Source organism: Monopterus albus, unplaced genomic scaffold (assembly GCF_001952655.1).
Source record: "Monopterus albus unplaced genomic scaffold, M_albus_1.0 scaffold90.1, whole genome shotgun sequence".
In the NCBI taxonomy this organism is placed as follows: Eukaryota; Metazoa; Chordata; class Actinopteri; order Synbranchiformes; family Synbranchidae; genus Monopterus; species Monopterus albus.
This window is the reverse complement of record NW_018127970.1, coordinates 1282417-1300799: the sequence shown is the minus strand read 5'-3', so window position 1 is coordinate 1300799 and position 18383 is coordinate 1282417. Positions and strand designations below refer to the sequence as shown.

The 18383-nt window shown below is 40.2% G+C and overlaps 1 protein-coding gene across 1 annotated transcript in view; it reads right to left on the bottom strand.

The window, feature by feature from the left end:
- The window catches only part of LOC109964548 (neuroendocrine convertase 1-like), a 187161-nt gene that overhangs the window by 46589 nt on the left and 122189 nt on the right, over window positions 1-18383 (bottom strand). Inside the window, exons 12-13 of the mRNA XM_020607920.1 lie at window positions 17979-18082; window positions 6049-6162 (exon numbers count right to left, since the gene is read on the bottom strand). Coding sequence (XP_020463576.1) covers window positions 6049-6162; window positions 17979-18082 — 218 coding nt within the window. The remainder of the gene's footprint in view (window positions 1-6048; window positions 6163-17978; window positions 18083-18383) is intronic.

Genomic DNA, 18383 nt, shown 5'->3' with positions numbered 1-18383 from the left:
ATTTTTGTTATTCTCTATACACATCTTTTGCTCATTTTGAAACGTTTAACTCAATTATTGCTATGGAGCCCTAAATATAGTATATCTACCTGGACCTATATCTTTATTTGTTCTCAGTCTCAACACATCTGAACACAATCTTCAGCATCTTCATATATTTATTATTATTATTGTTGTTGTTATCATTATTATTTACATCACAACATTAACAAGCATTCCATGGCTATGGTTATGTTCAGTCACATTTTGGTAGTTGCCAGATGTGCTCATTAATAACATTTACTAATTATTTTGATAACAAATATAACCTGGACCATATTACATTTTTCTTAGAATACGTTTGTGCCGTTGGAAATAAACATAACTTCTAAGAAACAGGGTTGGCATTTGGGACAACATACAGTACATGTACATAGACACTGTCAGTTTAAGCCGGACTAAACATGCTGACTCAGCCACCTATTCAATCACGGAGAGATGACCGGTTTTGAATTAAATGAATACAAGTCTATAAATATCACTGTCCACTTAAATTAAGCATTAAACATTAACAGTGGATCATATTGATAGTTGCTAAAAGTCCTGCACACACACACAGGTCGCCTGTATTTGCTGCGGAGGACCTGATAATGTGTTTTTTATAACTGTGTTATGTGCCTTTGTGAACCCACTTTACCTCCCATCCTCTCTGTGTTCCTCGCTGAGGCTCTCTGAGTCCCTCCCGAGCGGCTCCGTCACCCATGTCGCTGGGGGACAAGGAGACTGTGGCGTTTTCCCTGGATCAAAAATTTATGAGCAATTAAAAGTCAGCTGACGCCTGGCATCCATCAGCCCTGCGTGCTGCTGCCAGGCTGGGTTAGGGGGACTCGCAGTAAACCACAGGCTATATACTTTTATATCTGTTTTCCCTCCAAAGAAGGAAGGTTATGACAAAATTATGTTTTACTGCCACCAGTTTCTAGCACGATGTAGACATCCTTCATGAAACAGGCCCACTGGAGGTCAGTGCCCCTTGAAGGGGGTGCATACTGTATAGGAAAATATGTGTGCGCGTTGCGTTTATGTTGGGTGATTTTCTAACCCATGACAAAAGCCTTTAACACATACTGCGGTATCTGGTCTTCTGGTCGATCAGTTACTGGGGGAAGATGACCTAATTACTCTGTTGTTTATTACTACACAGCTCTGATTTATTTCCCCATGCTGATGTAATTTCAACACAGTCTTTCTCTTCAATAACAGCAGCAAGATGCATTTTTTGTGTGTGTTCATACACACGCTCATGCACAATGATCTATTGTGACACACCTAATACACAAAAAAAGCACACAAATGCTCATACATCAGCACAGTCACTCTTTTCCTGGCTCCTCGCGACAGGCCCAGATTCATTTGCATCCTTAATTGTGTTGTAATGTACTTTTAATTTGAAAATGGAGGCAATTAATTATTTTGATATGGAACAAAATGCCGCAAATGTAAACATTCTAATAGTTCTCTGTGAACAGAGTATCATTTTTCAAAAGAGGGATTGAATCTTATCTCATTTTTTAATGCCATACCAGTTGTTTTTTTTTATACCGTTTCACCACTCACGCATTCTCCTTGATATTCACTTTGTCTTTGCAGCGAGGGCAATGTTTCTTTGATCTATTCCACTGCTGTTACTTTCTATCTAAATCTCCCACAGGATAATTACTATACTGTAGTTTCACCTATGCTATCAGAAGAGATTAAATTAAATTAAGCCTGTTTGGACGTTCTGCTTCTTCTCCGTACATCACCCCTCTGGTGTAAAGCTACTAACACTGGTCTATCTTCTTTCTGTTTCTGGGTCAGAGAGGCTTCAAGTGAAGATGAGAATTGCAGATTAAATTTTTTTTCCCTCCACCGACCATGTGATCAATAGGTGTCAGTGTTCAAAGGATGCATAGCAATGCCGGAGGAGAAGAGAGGAGAGGAGGATCCATTTGTACAGGCTCTGGAAAAAACTGACACTTTCACTCCTCAACCTGATAAACTCACCACAGAGAGGAACAGGATGGATGCATGTTATTTTTTTCCCTATTTTCACCCATCACCATCACCTTTTCTCCCTCATTCCCTTTCTCCATACTCTCTCTCTCTTACACACACACACACACACACATTTTCTTTCCTCTTATATCTCTATCCCCCACTCTTCACCCATATCTCTTTCAGTCGCTCTCTTCTGATTCTCCTGAGGGTGCTAGGAGCTCGCTGACATCACAGCCGGCCTGGCAACAGCCTATAAATTATGAGTGACAAGTCTTTGGACCAATAAAAGCACCACCATATTTCATGCACAGTAAATCTGATTGCAGATTGCTCTGGCGTGTGGCGGCTGACATGTTTATTGTCGTCTCGGTGGCGGGAGCCGAGGGTGGAGAGGTGGAGTGCGGGGGGGTGCTCCACAACATCAGAATTTTCTAAAGCTTCCAGTCTATATGGAGGTCAAACAGATGGGAACTCTGGCATGCTGGCGACCTCATCTACCCACCCGACAACCCCCCAAAATCCCCCCAAACAAACACACACACCAATGTCAACTCACCATACATCCATAAGAAAGCTATTTTTCCTTCAGCTTGTACAAAGCCATGAAGTCGCTGCTTTCAATGCAACCATCTGTCCTCAGTCGGCATGTTCTGAGGTTACACCCAACAACACCATAGCTCTTTTTTTTCTTTTTAAAGAGAGACTATCTAACTTTTGAAAAAATTTTCTAACCTTTTTTTTTAGTCAGGGTATGTACTCTGAGAGGCCGCCTCTCATTTCAGAAGAGAAAGGTCGCTCACTAACCTTCAGGTCACCACTGTCTCCATTTCATACTCAATCCCACACCACTCTCCATGCTGTAAATACTCACTAGAGAACCAAAGGGGTATTAATCATCTACTGAGAACAGCCCCTAACTATTAACCTTGTTTGAATTTGTAAAAAAAAAAAACCTACAATGCCCAGCTGTTACTTGCATATTCAGAAGGAAAAACCAGGCTTGTGGTTAAGTGCCACACACAGCACAGCAAAGATGGTCATTACTACAAGAGGATCTGAAAGCACAGTTGGGTTGCTCCAGTGTAGTCGCTTCACCTCAGCCAACTATATTTACACCTGGCTAACATGTTAATACATGAATAATAATGATCTAGTCGTGTAACAAAAACAAGGGCTGATGTGCATAATGAATATTTTCACTTCTTTACTTTCTACTACAAACACTTTAATTACATTTATTGCAAGAGCTTCTGTACCTTTACTAAATTAAAATACTGACTGCAGGACTTTTACTTGTAATGATGTGTTATTGATGCCTTTAGCTAAATAAATTATATGAGTATTTTCTTCCAAACACTGCAGCCTTAACATTTTAAACAGATAGAGCTGTACAGCAGGTCTTACATAAACAGTTGCCTGACTTTTTAAAGCATTTACTATCATTCCATAATTGGAACTTGTGGCCAAAGTGGCCACTGTTGTGCCATACTTAGACTTTATTAGACTTTATACTTAGACATCACTTTATTTTGGCTCCATCTTTGCTAAGTATTCATTTCAGCCAAAAAGTAATCAGCAGTACAAAGTGTTTGAATTTGTAGAGGGTTCCCTTTTCTTTGTTTATTTTGCAGTGCTTCATTATCACTGCTCATTCTGACTTTATTGTTCCCCTTTTATTTCTTTCCTAACTAACTGTCAGAAACATTACATTTATCATTTTCTGTCTGCTAGTGATTTTTTTCTAGGAAATAGACCAACACCAACTAAGAGCTTAAACGCACTGAATTATGATTGTGTCTACTGGCAATAGGGTGTAAAAATGTTCATTCTTTTACTAGAAAATTGTGGACACCCACACAAAGTATCAAATAACAGAATACACTCTACAGTATTTGTTTAGGCTCCAGAAAACACAAAGTGAGTGGCCATCATCAACTGAATAAAAAATGTCTAATCTCAATCCTCTGGCTTCATAAGCGTCTCCTTTCATATATCTAGTCCTTAATGTATTGTAACAACTTTATCGATTGTAAGTGGCCCAGTGTTCATTGCACTGTCTAGTCCATCCATCCTCACCCATGCAATAAACCATTCTTCATAATTAGCATGGTCGCTGCAGTATGATCAGGTCATTACAAGTCCTCTGCCACAGCCCTTAACTGGACAGATTTCAACAGGCGCCTGCTGGTGTGATCGGCATCATTATATTTTAATTAATCCATTCTTCTCACAGCAACACAGTAATTACAATCTATTTTATGACACGGCATGCTGAGAAAGACGAGATGGAAGAGACCTAAGAAGGCAGTGAGTGGGAATGGTAGCAAGAAAAGGGAAAAGAACGGAAAAGAGAGGTGAGGGCAGAGAGCTAGAGGCAGGATGAAGAGAGGAAGTTTTAAGGTGAGTGAGACAGAGAGCAGAGGTAAAACATCACCTATGCTATGACTGATTACCGATATGTCATTGCTTGGCTGACATTGTAAAAGCATTGTAAAAGCGTTTATACAATGTCTGGAGGAGCACAGGACTCTCTCTCTCTCTCTGATTCATGCTGCATACAGTGAGAGGGAGAAGCTCCATTTCCTCCAGCCGCTGTCTGTATAAATCAGAGCAGGTACTGACACCCAGACACGCTGTGGGTGTGATAATAATATTAGAGGATTACAATGACACTCCTCCCTGGACAAGAGCACCTGTCTCGTCTGTCATAAAACAGACCTCTGCTTTTTGTGGTTAAAGCACTTTATATGAGGAGAGTCTGTAGGTGTGTGTGCACATAAACGTGGCGTGTACACACATGGAAATGACAGTAGTGAATAGAAGATGCGTGATCATCACAGACTGTTTACTTGAGTAGACTTGTCATGTCACACCTGATTCCAGTTTAAGGTATAGACTCATATTTGTGTTTTTTTTCAGTTTTATGTTAAAATGTTCATGAGCAAGAGCTGTTTAACAGATCTGTGGCTCAAAACGTGTGGTCCAAAACCCAGAATGGGACCTTAAAGTGGTTTTAGCAGCCACTGTCACTTACATGAAATTGTGCAATATTGTGTTTTGTGATACTTAGCAAAGGTAATTTGAAAATGAATATACAATTGATGTGAAAAGGTGCATTTAAGATTTATGGACACTACCATACTGTAGATGTAGAATTAAGGTTCATCTACTATTTAAAAAATGGTCAGAATTCTGAAGGTGTCAAATACAATAGTTCAACAGTAACACGAGAGTTTATGGGTTTATAATAGCATAATGACCTGTGATATAAACGACTATCAGGCTTTCACAAAACTCCAGCCCTTCTGTTTTGTCCTTCTGTATTTGTGTTTTCCAGATCGTGTTGTTGGTTGGTACTGCGTTCCTGCTGTTTGACCTCATCACTGCCCATCTTGTACACTGTATTGTTTTAAATGCTCCTGACAAAGAAACACGTAACCCCCGTGAATCCACAACTTTCACTATTACAACCTTTACACTACACTTCTGTTTTTGTGAGAACAAAACCAACAAGCTATAACATGCTATTTATTAGGATTTAGAAAACCTGTTAGGGAGATGTTACTTTTGGACAGTCAAACTACCTGTTTCCAAACTTTAAGCTAACCAGATGCTAGCTGCCTTATACAGAAGCCACTGGATACAGTAGGTATGAAAGTGATCCTCTCATTTCACTATGGGCAATAAAGTAGATATGTGTATTTAACAAAATGTTGAACTACTGGTTTCAAGACATACAGCCAAACCTGATTGGCTCACATTGCTTAGATTGCCATAGCAATCAAAGGTTTCTGCCAAGCACTGTGGCTCAGTTTGCTGTAAAAAATAAATAAATAAATAAATAAATAAATAAAACAGGACTCATGACATATAAACTGCCTGATTAATGCATCGATCAGTTTGCATGTAAGCTTTGCTTAACAAGTCAGCAGACCACTGGGTCTAATGTTAAGGTGAAATAAGGTTAAATGTAATCTCAGTGGTGATACATGTTTATGTTGAAATGTTTGCTTGGACGTGTCACAGTACCTATGGTGAACATGGTATCCCGCTGCATTGATGTTCCAGCCACGCTCTCTGGGGTTAGGGATCTTTGCCGTCTTGGTAATCAGATGCTGAACATCCCTCCATGTCAGCTCAGGACTGAGGCAAGAGACATAAAACAGAATACCATCAAACACATCCTTCCTTCAGCCTGTGTTCTACACCGACTCTAACCACAGAGGAAACACTTTAACTCTGTGTGATACTCTGAAGGGAAACCTGCAGGGAAATCCACATGTGCTCTTGTCGTGTGTAGAAAGAGGATGGAGCACTGCTTATGGGCTTCCAGCACGTTCTATCACCCATGCATGCAAAGCTCATATTGCATTAATGCTGAGGTTTATTAATACACAAACTGCTACCATGAGACACCGCCAAACCTTTTACAGCAGGTCCTCTAGATATAAAAGCACCTGTTTAAGTCAAGCTTAAGGTTTTAATAATAGTGTCACACAAAAAAAACTGTGAATCCCACAAAGAATATTTGAGACTTTAACAAAAGAGCCTAGAGAGTTGAATGCAGAAAGTCTTCTTTTTAATCCCAGGCAGGGGAATTCTAATAGAGCGGACTCAAGTGTCATGTCAAGCAATATACTAATGGAATCCAATTAAGACCTTTAAACTGTGCCGAGAGCTGGAGGATATTAGCTCAGTTTTCTATAACAAAAGACCAAAGGGTCGTCAATGAGGGCTTTTTCACGATATAAAAAGCATAAAGGAAATTGGTTTTTTCTGCTTTATCCACTCATTATTGTTCCCTAAAAAAATGACTTGAATGGAGTATAAGAAAACCGCTTGGCCACCCATTCTGAACAGAGAAGAAACGCCTCTACTGTCTGCCTCAACATCTTTACATGGACAGTCATTTCTGCAGTACACAGGTGTACAACACTTAATTTCTCTCGTCATTAACTGACGCAGCTGCAATAAATCATGCATGTACTCAGCTACCTGTTAAGGTAGTGTGACTGTGTGGTAAATGTCTGCACAAAGAAAACCCCCTGAAAAAACACATCGCAAGTAGCATCTTCATTATTGTGCTGTTAGGTGTTACACATCTTAGGAAATATCAGGCACAGATGCAAACAGATGCATTCCATTCACGTATTGGCAAAAAATGAAGCAGAACAAAAGCTTAGAGAGAAGCTTTCATTAGCAGCGTAAAACAAAACCCCAGCAAGCAACGAGAGCAGGCTGCTAAAACAACATGACAGGAATAATACTAGTAACACTAATAATAGATGGATAGAGTGAAACAAAACACTACACACAAACAAGCATTTTAGGTTTTAATTTCAAAGGGATTGGCGAGTACGTGTGTGTACGTGTGTGTGTGTCTGGGGTAGGTTTTCTACCTTTGAACTGTTGCTGCTCACTGCACGCATCTGTGTGTGCGTTCGGTATCATTTATTAGCGGCAGCAGTGTGATTCTGTTGTGTGCCTTCCCCCCACCCACCTCCATCATCAACACCAGCACCACCATCTCGCCTCTGGTGGAATCAGAGAAAGCCCTGCGGCCCCGGCTGGTTTGCATAAAGCAAACAAAATTAAATTTGCTTTGCTAAATCAAAGCATGTATGGTATTCCAAGCTGCTCTCTCTGGGACAAATTACTTCAAACAGCCTCCTTTGTATCATAACAGAATAATATAAATAAATAAATAAATAAATCAGCCCAATCAGCGGCTCTCTAGAACCCTCAACTTGGGAATTAATTATTGAACTGAGGGCTTTTCTCTCTCCTAGCAGTCCGCGACACAGATCTATTTATTTTAGAAAAGTCATTTTGCTCTTAAAAACACCTAGTTTACTGCTATCTCTCTCTCTGTGTTTTCACTCCGCTTTGCCACACAACCCCTGAAGGGACATGTGAAAAGGTCTACGCCATGAAATTTATCTGAAAAGCCAGCGACCAGCATCCACCATAGTGCTGGTTAAAGTATTGCCTGTGCTGTAATGGACTTAAGATGAACTGGGCTGTTAACTTGTGAGTTTGATTTCACATAGAGGTGGCGCCTATTTTTCTCGGGATGTGTTTTCTCCTCCTGTTAGTTTTGATTTGACTACAAGAAAGCACATTTTATACATGGAATAGATTGTTCATAAAGTTTGGTAAACAGCTCAATTAAGTGCAGGCTAATTTAGAAACATTTCAGAGGTTAGTTGTTATTTACTGCAGTGAAAATCTATCTACATATTCTCCTCAGTATTATATGCTACTGTACATGTGACGTATTTGATGAAATCATTTTGTTTGTATTTTTATAATAAACATTCATATCAACTGCTGTCCTCAAATGCAAAGTAGACTTGAACCAAAAGTTAAAAGCAGCACTGTGAAAAAACTAACAAAAGAAAAAACTCCCATAGCTTGGTACATAAAAGCAAACGGTGCAACACAGCTAAGACAGTAGGTACTTTACTGTTGTTCAAGTTCTCTAGTTGACTTCAGTGTTAAAGATTTGGGTATATTTCATTCTCTTCTGTGGGTGGACCTGCCAATCATCGTGATTTCTTCCAAAATTTCAAAGTGTGGTTTCACCAAAACTTTGACTAAAGTGTTTTTGAAAGAATATAAGACTGATTCCTGTGGACATCAAGTGACTCGCAATTAGGAAAACCTGAAGTAATGCGAGTTTGACATACGCCACACCTTCAACTTATGCATGATATAAAGCCTAAAATTTTACAGAGCCAAGTCACAGATGATCTCACTCAGTGAAATCTGTCTTTATTACTGTCAAATGATATTATACAGACAAGGACTTCTTCTGGTAGATAAACAGCAATAGAACAAGAGAAATAGAACAGGAAATTCACATCACTGCTACTAATACAATAAAATGATACCATTTTGCCCAGTATGCGCATGAACATGAATGAGTTGCTGCTCACATGAGACTAGGGCAAAGTACAACAATATATGAGCCTCCTCCAGACCCCAGCAGCCTTCATCCCCTCGCCAAGGCTCACAAAGCAGCACAGCAGCTGTCACAGTGAGCACACAACTGTTTACAAATCCCTAGTTAATAGGATCAGGCCTCATTGACTGGGCTGCTTCGATGTGTCTGATGTAATCTATTAGCTGTGTGATAGTCAGTGTCTCAGTCCAATCGATAACCCTGGGCCTCCATATTGCTCCACTGTGGACTGTTACTCCTCTTTAGTGCTGCTTAGAATGCAGGCTTAGTGACTATAAAGTGTGCGTGTGTGTCTATTTACTTGTGTGTCTTTGTGTGTCAGCGAAGCACTTGTTGGGATTTTTAACAATGGAGTCAGTGTGTGTGTGTGTGTGTGTGTGCGTGTGTGTACAGACTCGTTTTGATTTTTAAAAATGGAGACAGTGTGTGTGTGTGTGTGTGTGTTTGCGTGTGTGTACAGTAAGTGTGTATCCCTGCATAGGAAACATGAATAGCACTGTGCTGTATTACGTGCTTCATTTTGTTCGTGTGAAAAGTTAAATCATAAAACATACATAGCACATCCTTGGGCAGATGTTAATTTTGTTACACTTTAATGCATGGATGCATTTGGGGACTGTGTGTGTTGTGTAATTATGTTAAGATTTTTAATATCTATGTACCTATACACGGGTGAATTACTGTAAAATGGTGCATATGTTTGTATTAATGTGGCTTTACAGTGGATGGAAGAGCATCTTTGTACATGTGTGTATGTGTCTACTGTGTTTGTATGTGTCAGAGTGTGTCTGTAGCTAGTAACTGGGTTTCCAATTAAGTTGAACCACAGGCTGGATCAATGCTAGTCCTCTGTGTGCAGGAATGAGCAGCCCTGGGCCCTCAGAGCATGCCCACGAATAATTTATCACTCACACTGGGTCCAGGCAGAGAGGAGGAGGAGGAGGAGGAAACCGAGAGTGCAAGGACAAAGTGTCCAGCCCAGGGGAGAGAATGTAAAAGATGGGCAATTGAGGAGACAGAAAGATAGAGGGTTGAAGAAAAAGAGAGAGATCAAGACCCAGAGGAAAACACTGTAAGCTCCTGATCACTTAGAAGCATCACATTCAACATTTTTCTGGTAAACAACCATTGAAAATTAAATTCTGCAGGGAGAGCAAACCACATAATTCTTTTTTACACAATATACTGTACACGGTATCTGGTGATGCTGAAAGTACTGTAGTAAAGATGGGTGAAATATGTGACATAAAAATGAAGCAACGGGTCAGTTTTCCAAAAATTCTGTTTTATAAATCTATCTCTAACATAATGACAGGTCCTGTTGATTTGATAACATACAGTATTTTGTATATACTGTATATTATATTTACATCCCTTCTCTCCACCCCATTGGTCTATTACCTATCCTGTCAGGTTGAAGGTTTGGATCTCGGTGCCTGCAGTCCACATGTGGACGTGTTCTTGGGCAAGACGCTGAAACCCAAGTTGCCCGTGATGGCAGCGTGTATGCACGCAGTGGCCCGGGGCCCTCGACTCCAAACAAAATTTTGTTGTATGTGTCACAGTGTTACAATAAAGTAAAGCTTCTGTACATTCGTTTATTTTTATATATTTCTATTTGCACTTTTGCAACAATTTGAGCTCTATGGTTACATGCTAACCTGCATTTCATTATAATGATACTGGTGCTGGTAATATCCTTAAAAGTGGGGATGGCCCTAACAGGTCAAATTTAAAACTTGAGTAGGACAAAAAATTAGCTAACATCAACTTTAATATTTCTAAGAAGACTGAGCCTCTGCACTGACAGCAGCTCTTTGAGGCTGTGCTTATTGTAGGTACAGAGGTGCTTTGAGCTAAATGCTCAAATGAATACAGTGGCAGCGCTTGTGTTTAGCAGTTTACTGAGTTAGCATGCTAATGTTTGTTAATTAACAGTAAACACCAACTACAGCTAAGGCTGATGTGAATGTGCACTAGACAAATTCTGATGAGATGGTGTCACGAGATGCAAGGTGAGGGATCACCAACTTTATTACAGCTCATCCTGGGTGGAATATGAATGTCTGTACCAAATTTCATTGTTATCCATCCAATAGCTGTCAAGATAATTTACTCAAAATCACAAATGCCAGCCTCATGGTGGTGTTAAAGGAAAAGTCACCAGGATCACTAGGATTCATTCATTCATTCATTTTCTACCGCTTAATCCCTGAGCGGGGTCACGGGTGGGGCCGGAGCCAATCCCGGCCGGCAATCGGGCGAAGGCGGGGTACACCCTGGACAGGTCACCAATCCATTGCAGGGCCAACACATAGACAAACAACCACACACACGCACACACATGCACTCCTATGGGCAATTTAGAGACACCAATCAACCTAAGCTGCATGTCTTTGGACTGTGGGAGGAAGCCAGAGTACCCGGAGAGAACCCACGCAAGCACAGGGAGAACATGCAAACTCCACACAGAAAGGTCCCAGGTGGGATCACTAGGATGTCTGTACAAAATTTTAAGGCAATCCAGCTTGTAGATGTTGACATATAGTGTGAACAAAAAATGGTGAACTACTGCACACTAGCCATAAACTAAAAGAAAAAGATGCTGAATGAAGTGTGGACCAAAAAGATGAGCAGGCCAAGAGAGCGACATCACCATCCCTGGAGCCACACTGCTATCATAGTTAAAAATGATCTAAAATAGCTCAATGCTTGTTTTCAGCATGTCCAGTTTTCTAGGACTTTTCATTTTATGTTGACAGTAACTGAAGAAGATATCGCTAACAGTGAAGCTTGTTAGTCAGCAGGGTGTAATGTGTTGGTACAAGACAAGATGCAGTTTAATCCCCACTGGTAGCACTTCTTCTGCTTGGACACTTTGCATTAAGATCTTCTACTGAACCACATCGCAGCTTTAGCTGAAAGGCAGAGAAACTAGCATAAACATGAATACAGACTAACCCACACACGGATTTAAACACACACAGCATAAGCAAAAGGAAAACAGCACAAACACATATGCACACATTCACACGTGCCGGCCAATCACCCACTGCCTCACAACCACACACACACACATGCAGATATCATACACAGACATTGATACACACATACATACAGAGCAACCATACATATACGATACTGTACATCCGCACCCTGTGGAGTGTCACAGTCCAATGTTTCCTCCATCTCTGTCCTTAATTCATATCTATTAATCTCACAGCAGTGAAGCGTGGACTGATGAGACGCTTCATGTCGCTCTGTAATCTGCTCTTAATGTGTGGTACTCGAAGCCTAAGTGAACCCATTTGGAGAGACTGTGAGCAGACTGAGATTCCTCCTATGTTATCTGAACAACTGTTACTAATGGGTTTACCAATTAGGGCAAGTCCAATAACTGCATGCCTGCAATCTCCTTTAAATACACATACACACACCAGTGCAGCCCTGATTTCTGCAGCTAATGAGTATACATATGACTGCAGACACACATACACATCTGTGTGTTTGTGTGACATGGGCAGTTTGTGTCTGTATATCTGTATAAACATATTCCAGAGATGAATATGTATGATTTAGAACTGACATGTGGAGGTAGCTAATCACCACAAAAGGTTAACTCCTCCCTAATAAAAGCTGATCAACATATAAACATGCACATTGTTCAGCAGCTCTATTGTCAGAGGATCAATTTAAGTAAATTTTAAGTAGGTACAGAAATGTATGACAGAACAGAAAACCGTTTAGTTTAGCTCTGGTGTAAGACAGCAGTTAATGAATGAAAGAGACCCCAGAATGACTGTGATTCCATTATTATTGGAGACAGCTGCTAGATTATCAAATTTGAAAAGACTGATTTGATAAGGCTAGAAAATGTCATTGGTGCACTATATTAATATCGGTATCACAGTCTCAACAACAGAGAACACCCACACGCTGAATAAATACGACCAAAACAGTCTTGATGAAGATATACATAGAATCGATGTCATGTTTATATTCAATCAATCATCTTTTTTGGACTGTTTCATCTTTGGCCAATGCACCTTAGAGATGTGTTAGGATGTGCATAGCCTGTCATCTTTGTAAAAACCTATCATATTTGTAAAAGGTCATGTATGCCAGTGACCTTCAATGCATTTCAAATGACAAACATTAGCAAGTCAAACAACAACAACTCGGTGAAGATGGCTGTGTGTGTGTCATAGTGGTTGAGTTAAGACCAATTAGAGGGAAGGGATTCACTTTTCCATGTGCTCTCCCCACTGAGACTGCCAGCTGATTACTCCTCAGCTCCCCACAGAGCGCGTTATATAAATTATTTCCCTTATTCATTCAGTGGAACAGACAGACAGAGGGAAGGTAGGAGACGGGAAGAAAATACTTATATTATAGAACATTTTGTTTTGGGTCTACAGGTAAAGATGCACAAAATGGGTTTTGTGCTGTTTATAGCCCCAAGCTGAAACGGTAATACTGTAGATGACTTTAATATATATTATATTAATCACTTTGTGTTCTGTTTGAGTTTTGAGTGAACTTAGTTATGAATTCTAAATATAACGCACCGCTATATAAAGTTAATATCATATTCTGATATTTTAAGAATTGAAAGGCCATATTATAAAATCCATTACATCTTGTATAGACAAAGATGAGCTTCTTTACTTTGGATAATGTAAGTGGCCCATTATCACTCTACATGGAGTGGGCATGGAGCACTAGCGCCAGAGTGGATGATTTTGATATCCCCCATCACTAAATGGCTGAACTGACCAATGGGTTAAAAGAGGTTAAAAGATTATTTATACATTTTGACTGCTGCTGTGATTGAATCAAAGGATTTGCTCCAACTACTTCACCTGATCACAGGGTGACCGAGGTGAATAAGGATACAATCCATCAAACCAGACAGACCAAATCAACTCAGCAGGAGCAGAACAGGGTGGACAGAAAGGTGCCCTGTCTGCAGGTGTACGTATCCAAGAAAATAAAGAAGAATCAAAGTAAAACCAAATGTTCAGCTCCTTCCAAGAAAACTGAGAGGCATACTGATGAATGATGGGAGAAACCCAGATAAAGTGACAGAGGTTGACATGGTGATAAAGTGAACAAACAAACAGTCAGCGACAGGAGACTGACAAACTGGAGGACTGAAGAGTTGATTCACCCTGATGGTTTGTTGGGCAGATGTCAAGATGGATGGATGGAGGCAGATGGAAACACAGACAGACAGGCTGACGTAAGGTCAGGGACACAGATAGACAGTGACACCACGACACTGTTTGGGCAGTAACACACTGAAGGCCTTTCTGACAACAGAGACATCAACACACTGTATGCTCATTTGTGTCTCTGGCTAATTTATATCAGAACTGTATATTGGAATATCAACTGTCGCCAGAAGACAGAAAATGGGCACCATGGTAGCTTAATGGTTAGGACCGCATACCATATAATCCCTGATTTGATTTCTGAAGGAGGCCTTTGATGCTTGTCACCTATTCCCTCTCTCACTGTATTTTCCTGTTTATGTCTGCAATTTGTGTCACTTAAAAAAAAGATGATTAGTTTGGAAATATGTGCAATGTCTTAAAACATCATCTAGTGAGAACATACCACAGCTTATGACTTTAATTGTTCTCAGTTTGCACACTTGTTATGATAAACGAACAAAGATAAGCCAAAAGATCACAAGTGCAGCATTTTTCCTCATTAATCACAGAGCACCTACAGTTCTGCAGCACAACTGCACACTGAGAGAGTGGAGGTGATAGGATAACGTGATAGACAGAAGAACTGATCTACACCTGACAAGTAAAAATAAGCTGATTATTTGTATCATCAGAACTGCAGGTACAGTATGTGCAAATACAACAAGTCTTCACAAAACATTAACATGGCATGCGGGGATGTAGCTTAGGTGTGAGTTAGATCAATGCTGCACTTTTTTTTGCCATTAATTGGGTAATATTAGACTTTTGTTTTCAAAAATAAAAGTTTAAAGTATAAGAGTAACGGGTCCATAATGACAATGTTAAAGAATAGGTTTGTGTTTTTTTTTTGTTTCTGTCTTAAAACAACATTTATGTGACCATAAGTTCATGAGGTTAGATCTGGGTCCTTCTAACTATTCATGCCTACCACACCGACCCTGAAGTGTTTCATCTGGAATGCAAGTACACACAGACAAAAGACACAGCGCTCACATGGTGCTAAAAAGAATTCCAAAGTATTGGACAAATTAACAGTCTGACCAGATGGTGGTGCTACAGGAAAACTCTGGGCATTACCAAGGTAAATAGGATTTATCATCAGGGAACTATGAATGTCTGGACAAAGCTTTGTGCTAGTTCTAGAGATATTTCACTAGATAAGTGGGGGGGAAAATGACCTGCCGGTGCAGCTAGATAATCACCAAGGGGATCACCAAGGTCTGTAGTAGTTGAGGTGTTTTAGTTGGGACCAAACCATTGCCTCAAGTTGGCTTGAGATATTTTAAAATGAAGCCCTGTCTTCTGTTGTGCCACATCACAGATTATGTTCTTAGTGTGAAGTTATGAGCAGTTTTAGCAAAGACTGATTTATTGTTCTTGGAGTGTTTGTGTTGAAGGATGTTTTGAGGCCTGAAGATGTTAAATGGTAGTTCATGATAGAAGAAAAAGCTCAAAAAATTTAAAAAATAAACACATTTTTGCACCTATCCTCAAATTAATCCTGGGAACCTTTAGGACACCTCGATCCCCAGGTGGGGAATCACTGCTTCAACCTCATTTGATTTGATATGAATCACGAAAACATTTCATGGGCATGGAATTACAAAGGTAGGTATTGAATGTATCCTCATGTCTGTATACACAAAAGCTTAGGTGCTTGTGAGTGTTTTATAAGAAGCAGGTTGTTTCTGAGAAAAAAACCTGAGGCTTGCATGTGTGAAAGAATATCTGTGTGTGTTTGTGTGAAATGTGGGGAGAAAAAGTGAAACACAAAAGAGCAAGTGTGAGAAATAGAGAAAGAGAGAGACACCCAGAAAGATATACAGAAGGAGAGAGAGAGACCAGCTCCATAAAGACGTGAGCAGAATTCGATCTGAGTGAGAGAGGTGATATATAGTTTAGTGAGTAGCAGGGGGTCACGACAAAGCCTTTAACAGTAATGCCCAGGGAGTTGCCTCGCCCAAGGGACCCGCGCTCCATTTTACAGCCAAGCGACTGAGACTGAGGCGCTGTGGCATGACAGCTGGAGCAGTAAAGCCGGCCTCTAGTACCATCCATAACATGAAGGAGGCGTAGACACTGCTGATATCACCACAAAACACCAGGCCCGAGGCCACACCGACAGCTGGCGAGTTAAGAGAGATGAAGAAAAAGGGGGCTTGGGAAATGGAAGGAAGTGGCAGATGAGACAAAGGAGGGTGAAAAGAAAAAAGAGTGAGGACATATATTTGCAGATTCAGGCAGAGAAAAAACAGTAGAAAAAAAGATGACCTAGACCAAAAGAGGGACTGGAAACAGAAAAAGGGGGAAATTGGGAGAAGAGACAAAATTGGACAAAGCTCAGTGCAGAAATATAATCTAAATGATTAGTCATTTACTTTACTAATGGATTTGGCAACAGGCAAAAAATTTATCTTTAATTATGCTGATAATCAATTAAATGTGCTTTCTTTTTACTGCCGCATGCAGCACAAGTATTAGTATTATTTTGTGCCATCCATCCATTTTCTGACATTTTATAAATAAAATGAATGCTTGATAATTGCAAAAATAATCAACAGATTAATTGAAAAGCAAAATGATCAATCTGATGAACCGACCTACAGCAAGAAGGTCCACTGCTTTACTGGGGAGGGGGGAACTGTACTCTCAGCACACATGGACCTGCATTTTTTAGATTTCCTGGCACGTGAACATATCTGCACATACCACAGCACTACGATTCCTGTAATTAGGCTGTAGTTAGGTACAGTGGTGCTTAAATGTAAATGCTAATACCATCATACTCACATGCTAACATGTAGCATTTCAGTTTAGCATGCTAACATTTGCTAATTAGTACTTAACCAAGAGTTAATTACTGCTGCTAACTGAGTTATCATTAACTGAAGTCACTATTAAACTGAACACATTTTAGGTTGTGTGCTCCCAACTTACACTTGAAATGCTTTAAGGCAGAAAGCAATGTTACTGTATTGCACAAAACAGGAAGAGAGCACTATGTTCACAGAGCTAAAGGAGCAGAAGTTCACAGATTTTTACAGCAACAGCTCATGGATGTATTATAGGAAAACTGGACACTGGACTACTAAGCGGCCCCTATTCGTTCCTATGAGAGCTGATCAAAACATTTTTCATGCCTCTGGATTCCAGCCATAAAGTGACCTGGATGTTCTCTATGCTTCCCTGTTTTTTTGGGCCCATAGAACTAGTTGGCTCCCACACTTCGGGGTGGCTATGGCTCAGAAGGTAGAGCAGGTCATCTCCTAAATGGAAGGTTGGTGTTTCGATTCCCAGTTTCTGTTGAAACTCAAGAGCCCTTGAGCAAGACGCTGAACCCCAAGTTGCTCCCGGTAATATCACCGGTGCTTGGGAGTGTGAATGGGTGAATGGGCAAGTAGTGTGAAAACGTTTTGAGTGTGCTGCAATGCGTAGATAAGTGCTATATAAGTATAACACCATTGTCCACACACACATGAATGGGATAAAATAAAAATTTCCTACAGCTAAATTAGACTTTGTACCTAATGAATCAAATTCTGAAAATGACTTTTTAAAAAGTCATTTCATGGGGTTTGTGATGCTCAGATAAATGTATTTACTGTTTTACAGTTGGTCCTTTTCCAGTGATTATGATAAAAATATTGTTTGGGCCAGTGTGTGACTGGCCCTGTAGTTGAAGTGTCCTTGAGTGAGTCCCAACAACAATCATCAAGGTATCACATTTATTGTTAGACCATAGTGTAGTGTGCAGTCTGACTGAGAATTTAGAAACTTACTTTACTTCTAAGGCAAGAGCCAAAATCCCTGCAGCGATCGGAGCAGCACTGGAAGTTCCTGCAAAGTATGTGACACAGCCATCACCAGTGGTGGTCACAGTGACCTGGAGAAACCACAAACCAAATATGTTACAAGATGTAAATGCTGTATTAGTACGTAGAGATAAGAGATTTTATACAGCTACTCTCTGAAATGTTTTTCTGTGGGAGGATTTTGGAAGAGAGTGTGGCTTTATAGCAAATCCAGACAGAAGAGTTCCCACACTGTAGCAGCTACTTTCTCAGTAGCAGTTTCTCTCTGTCATTAGAACCCGATGACACAATTTTACAGTGATGATAATTAAAAAAAAAAACAACAACTTGAGTCTGGTCTGAAAACCTCCTGATGTGAGGTGGAAAAGGGCA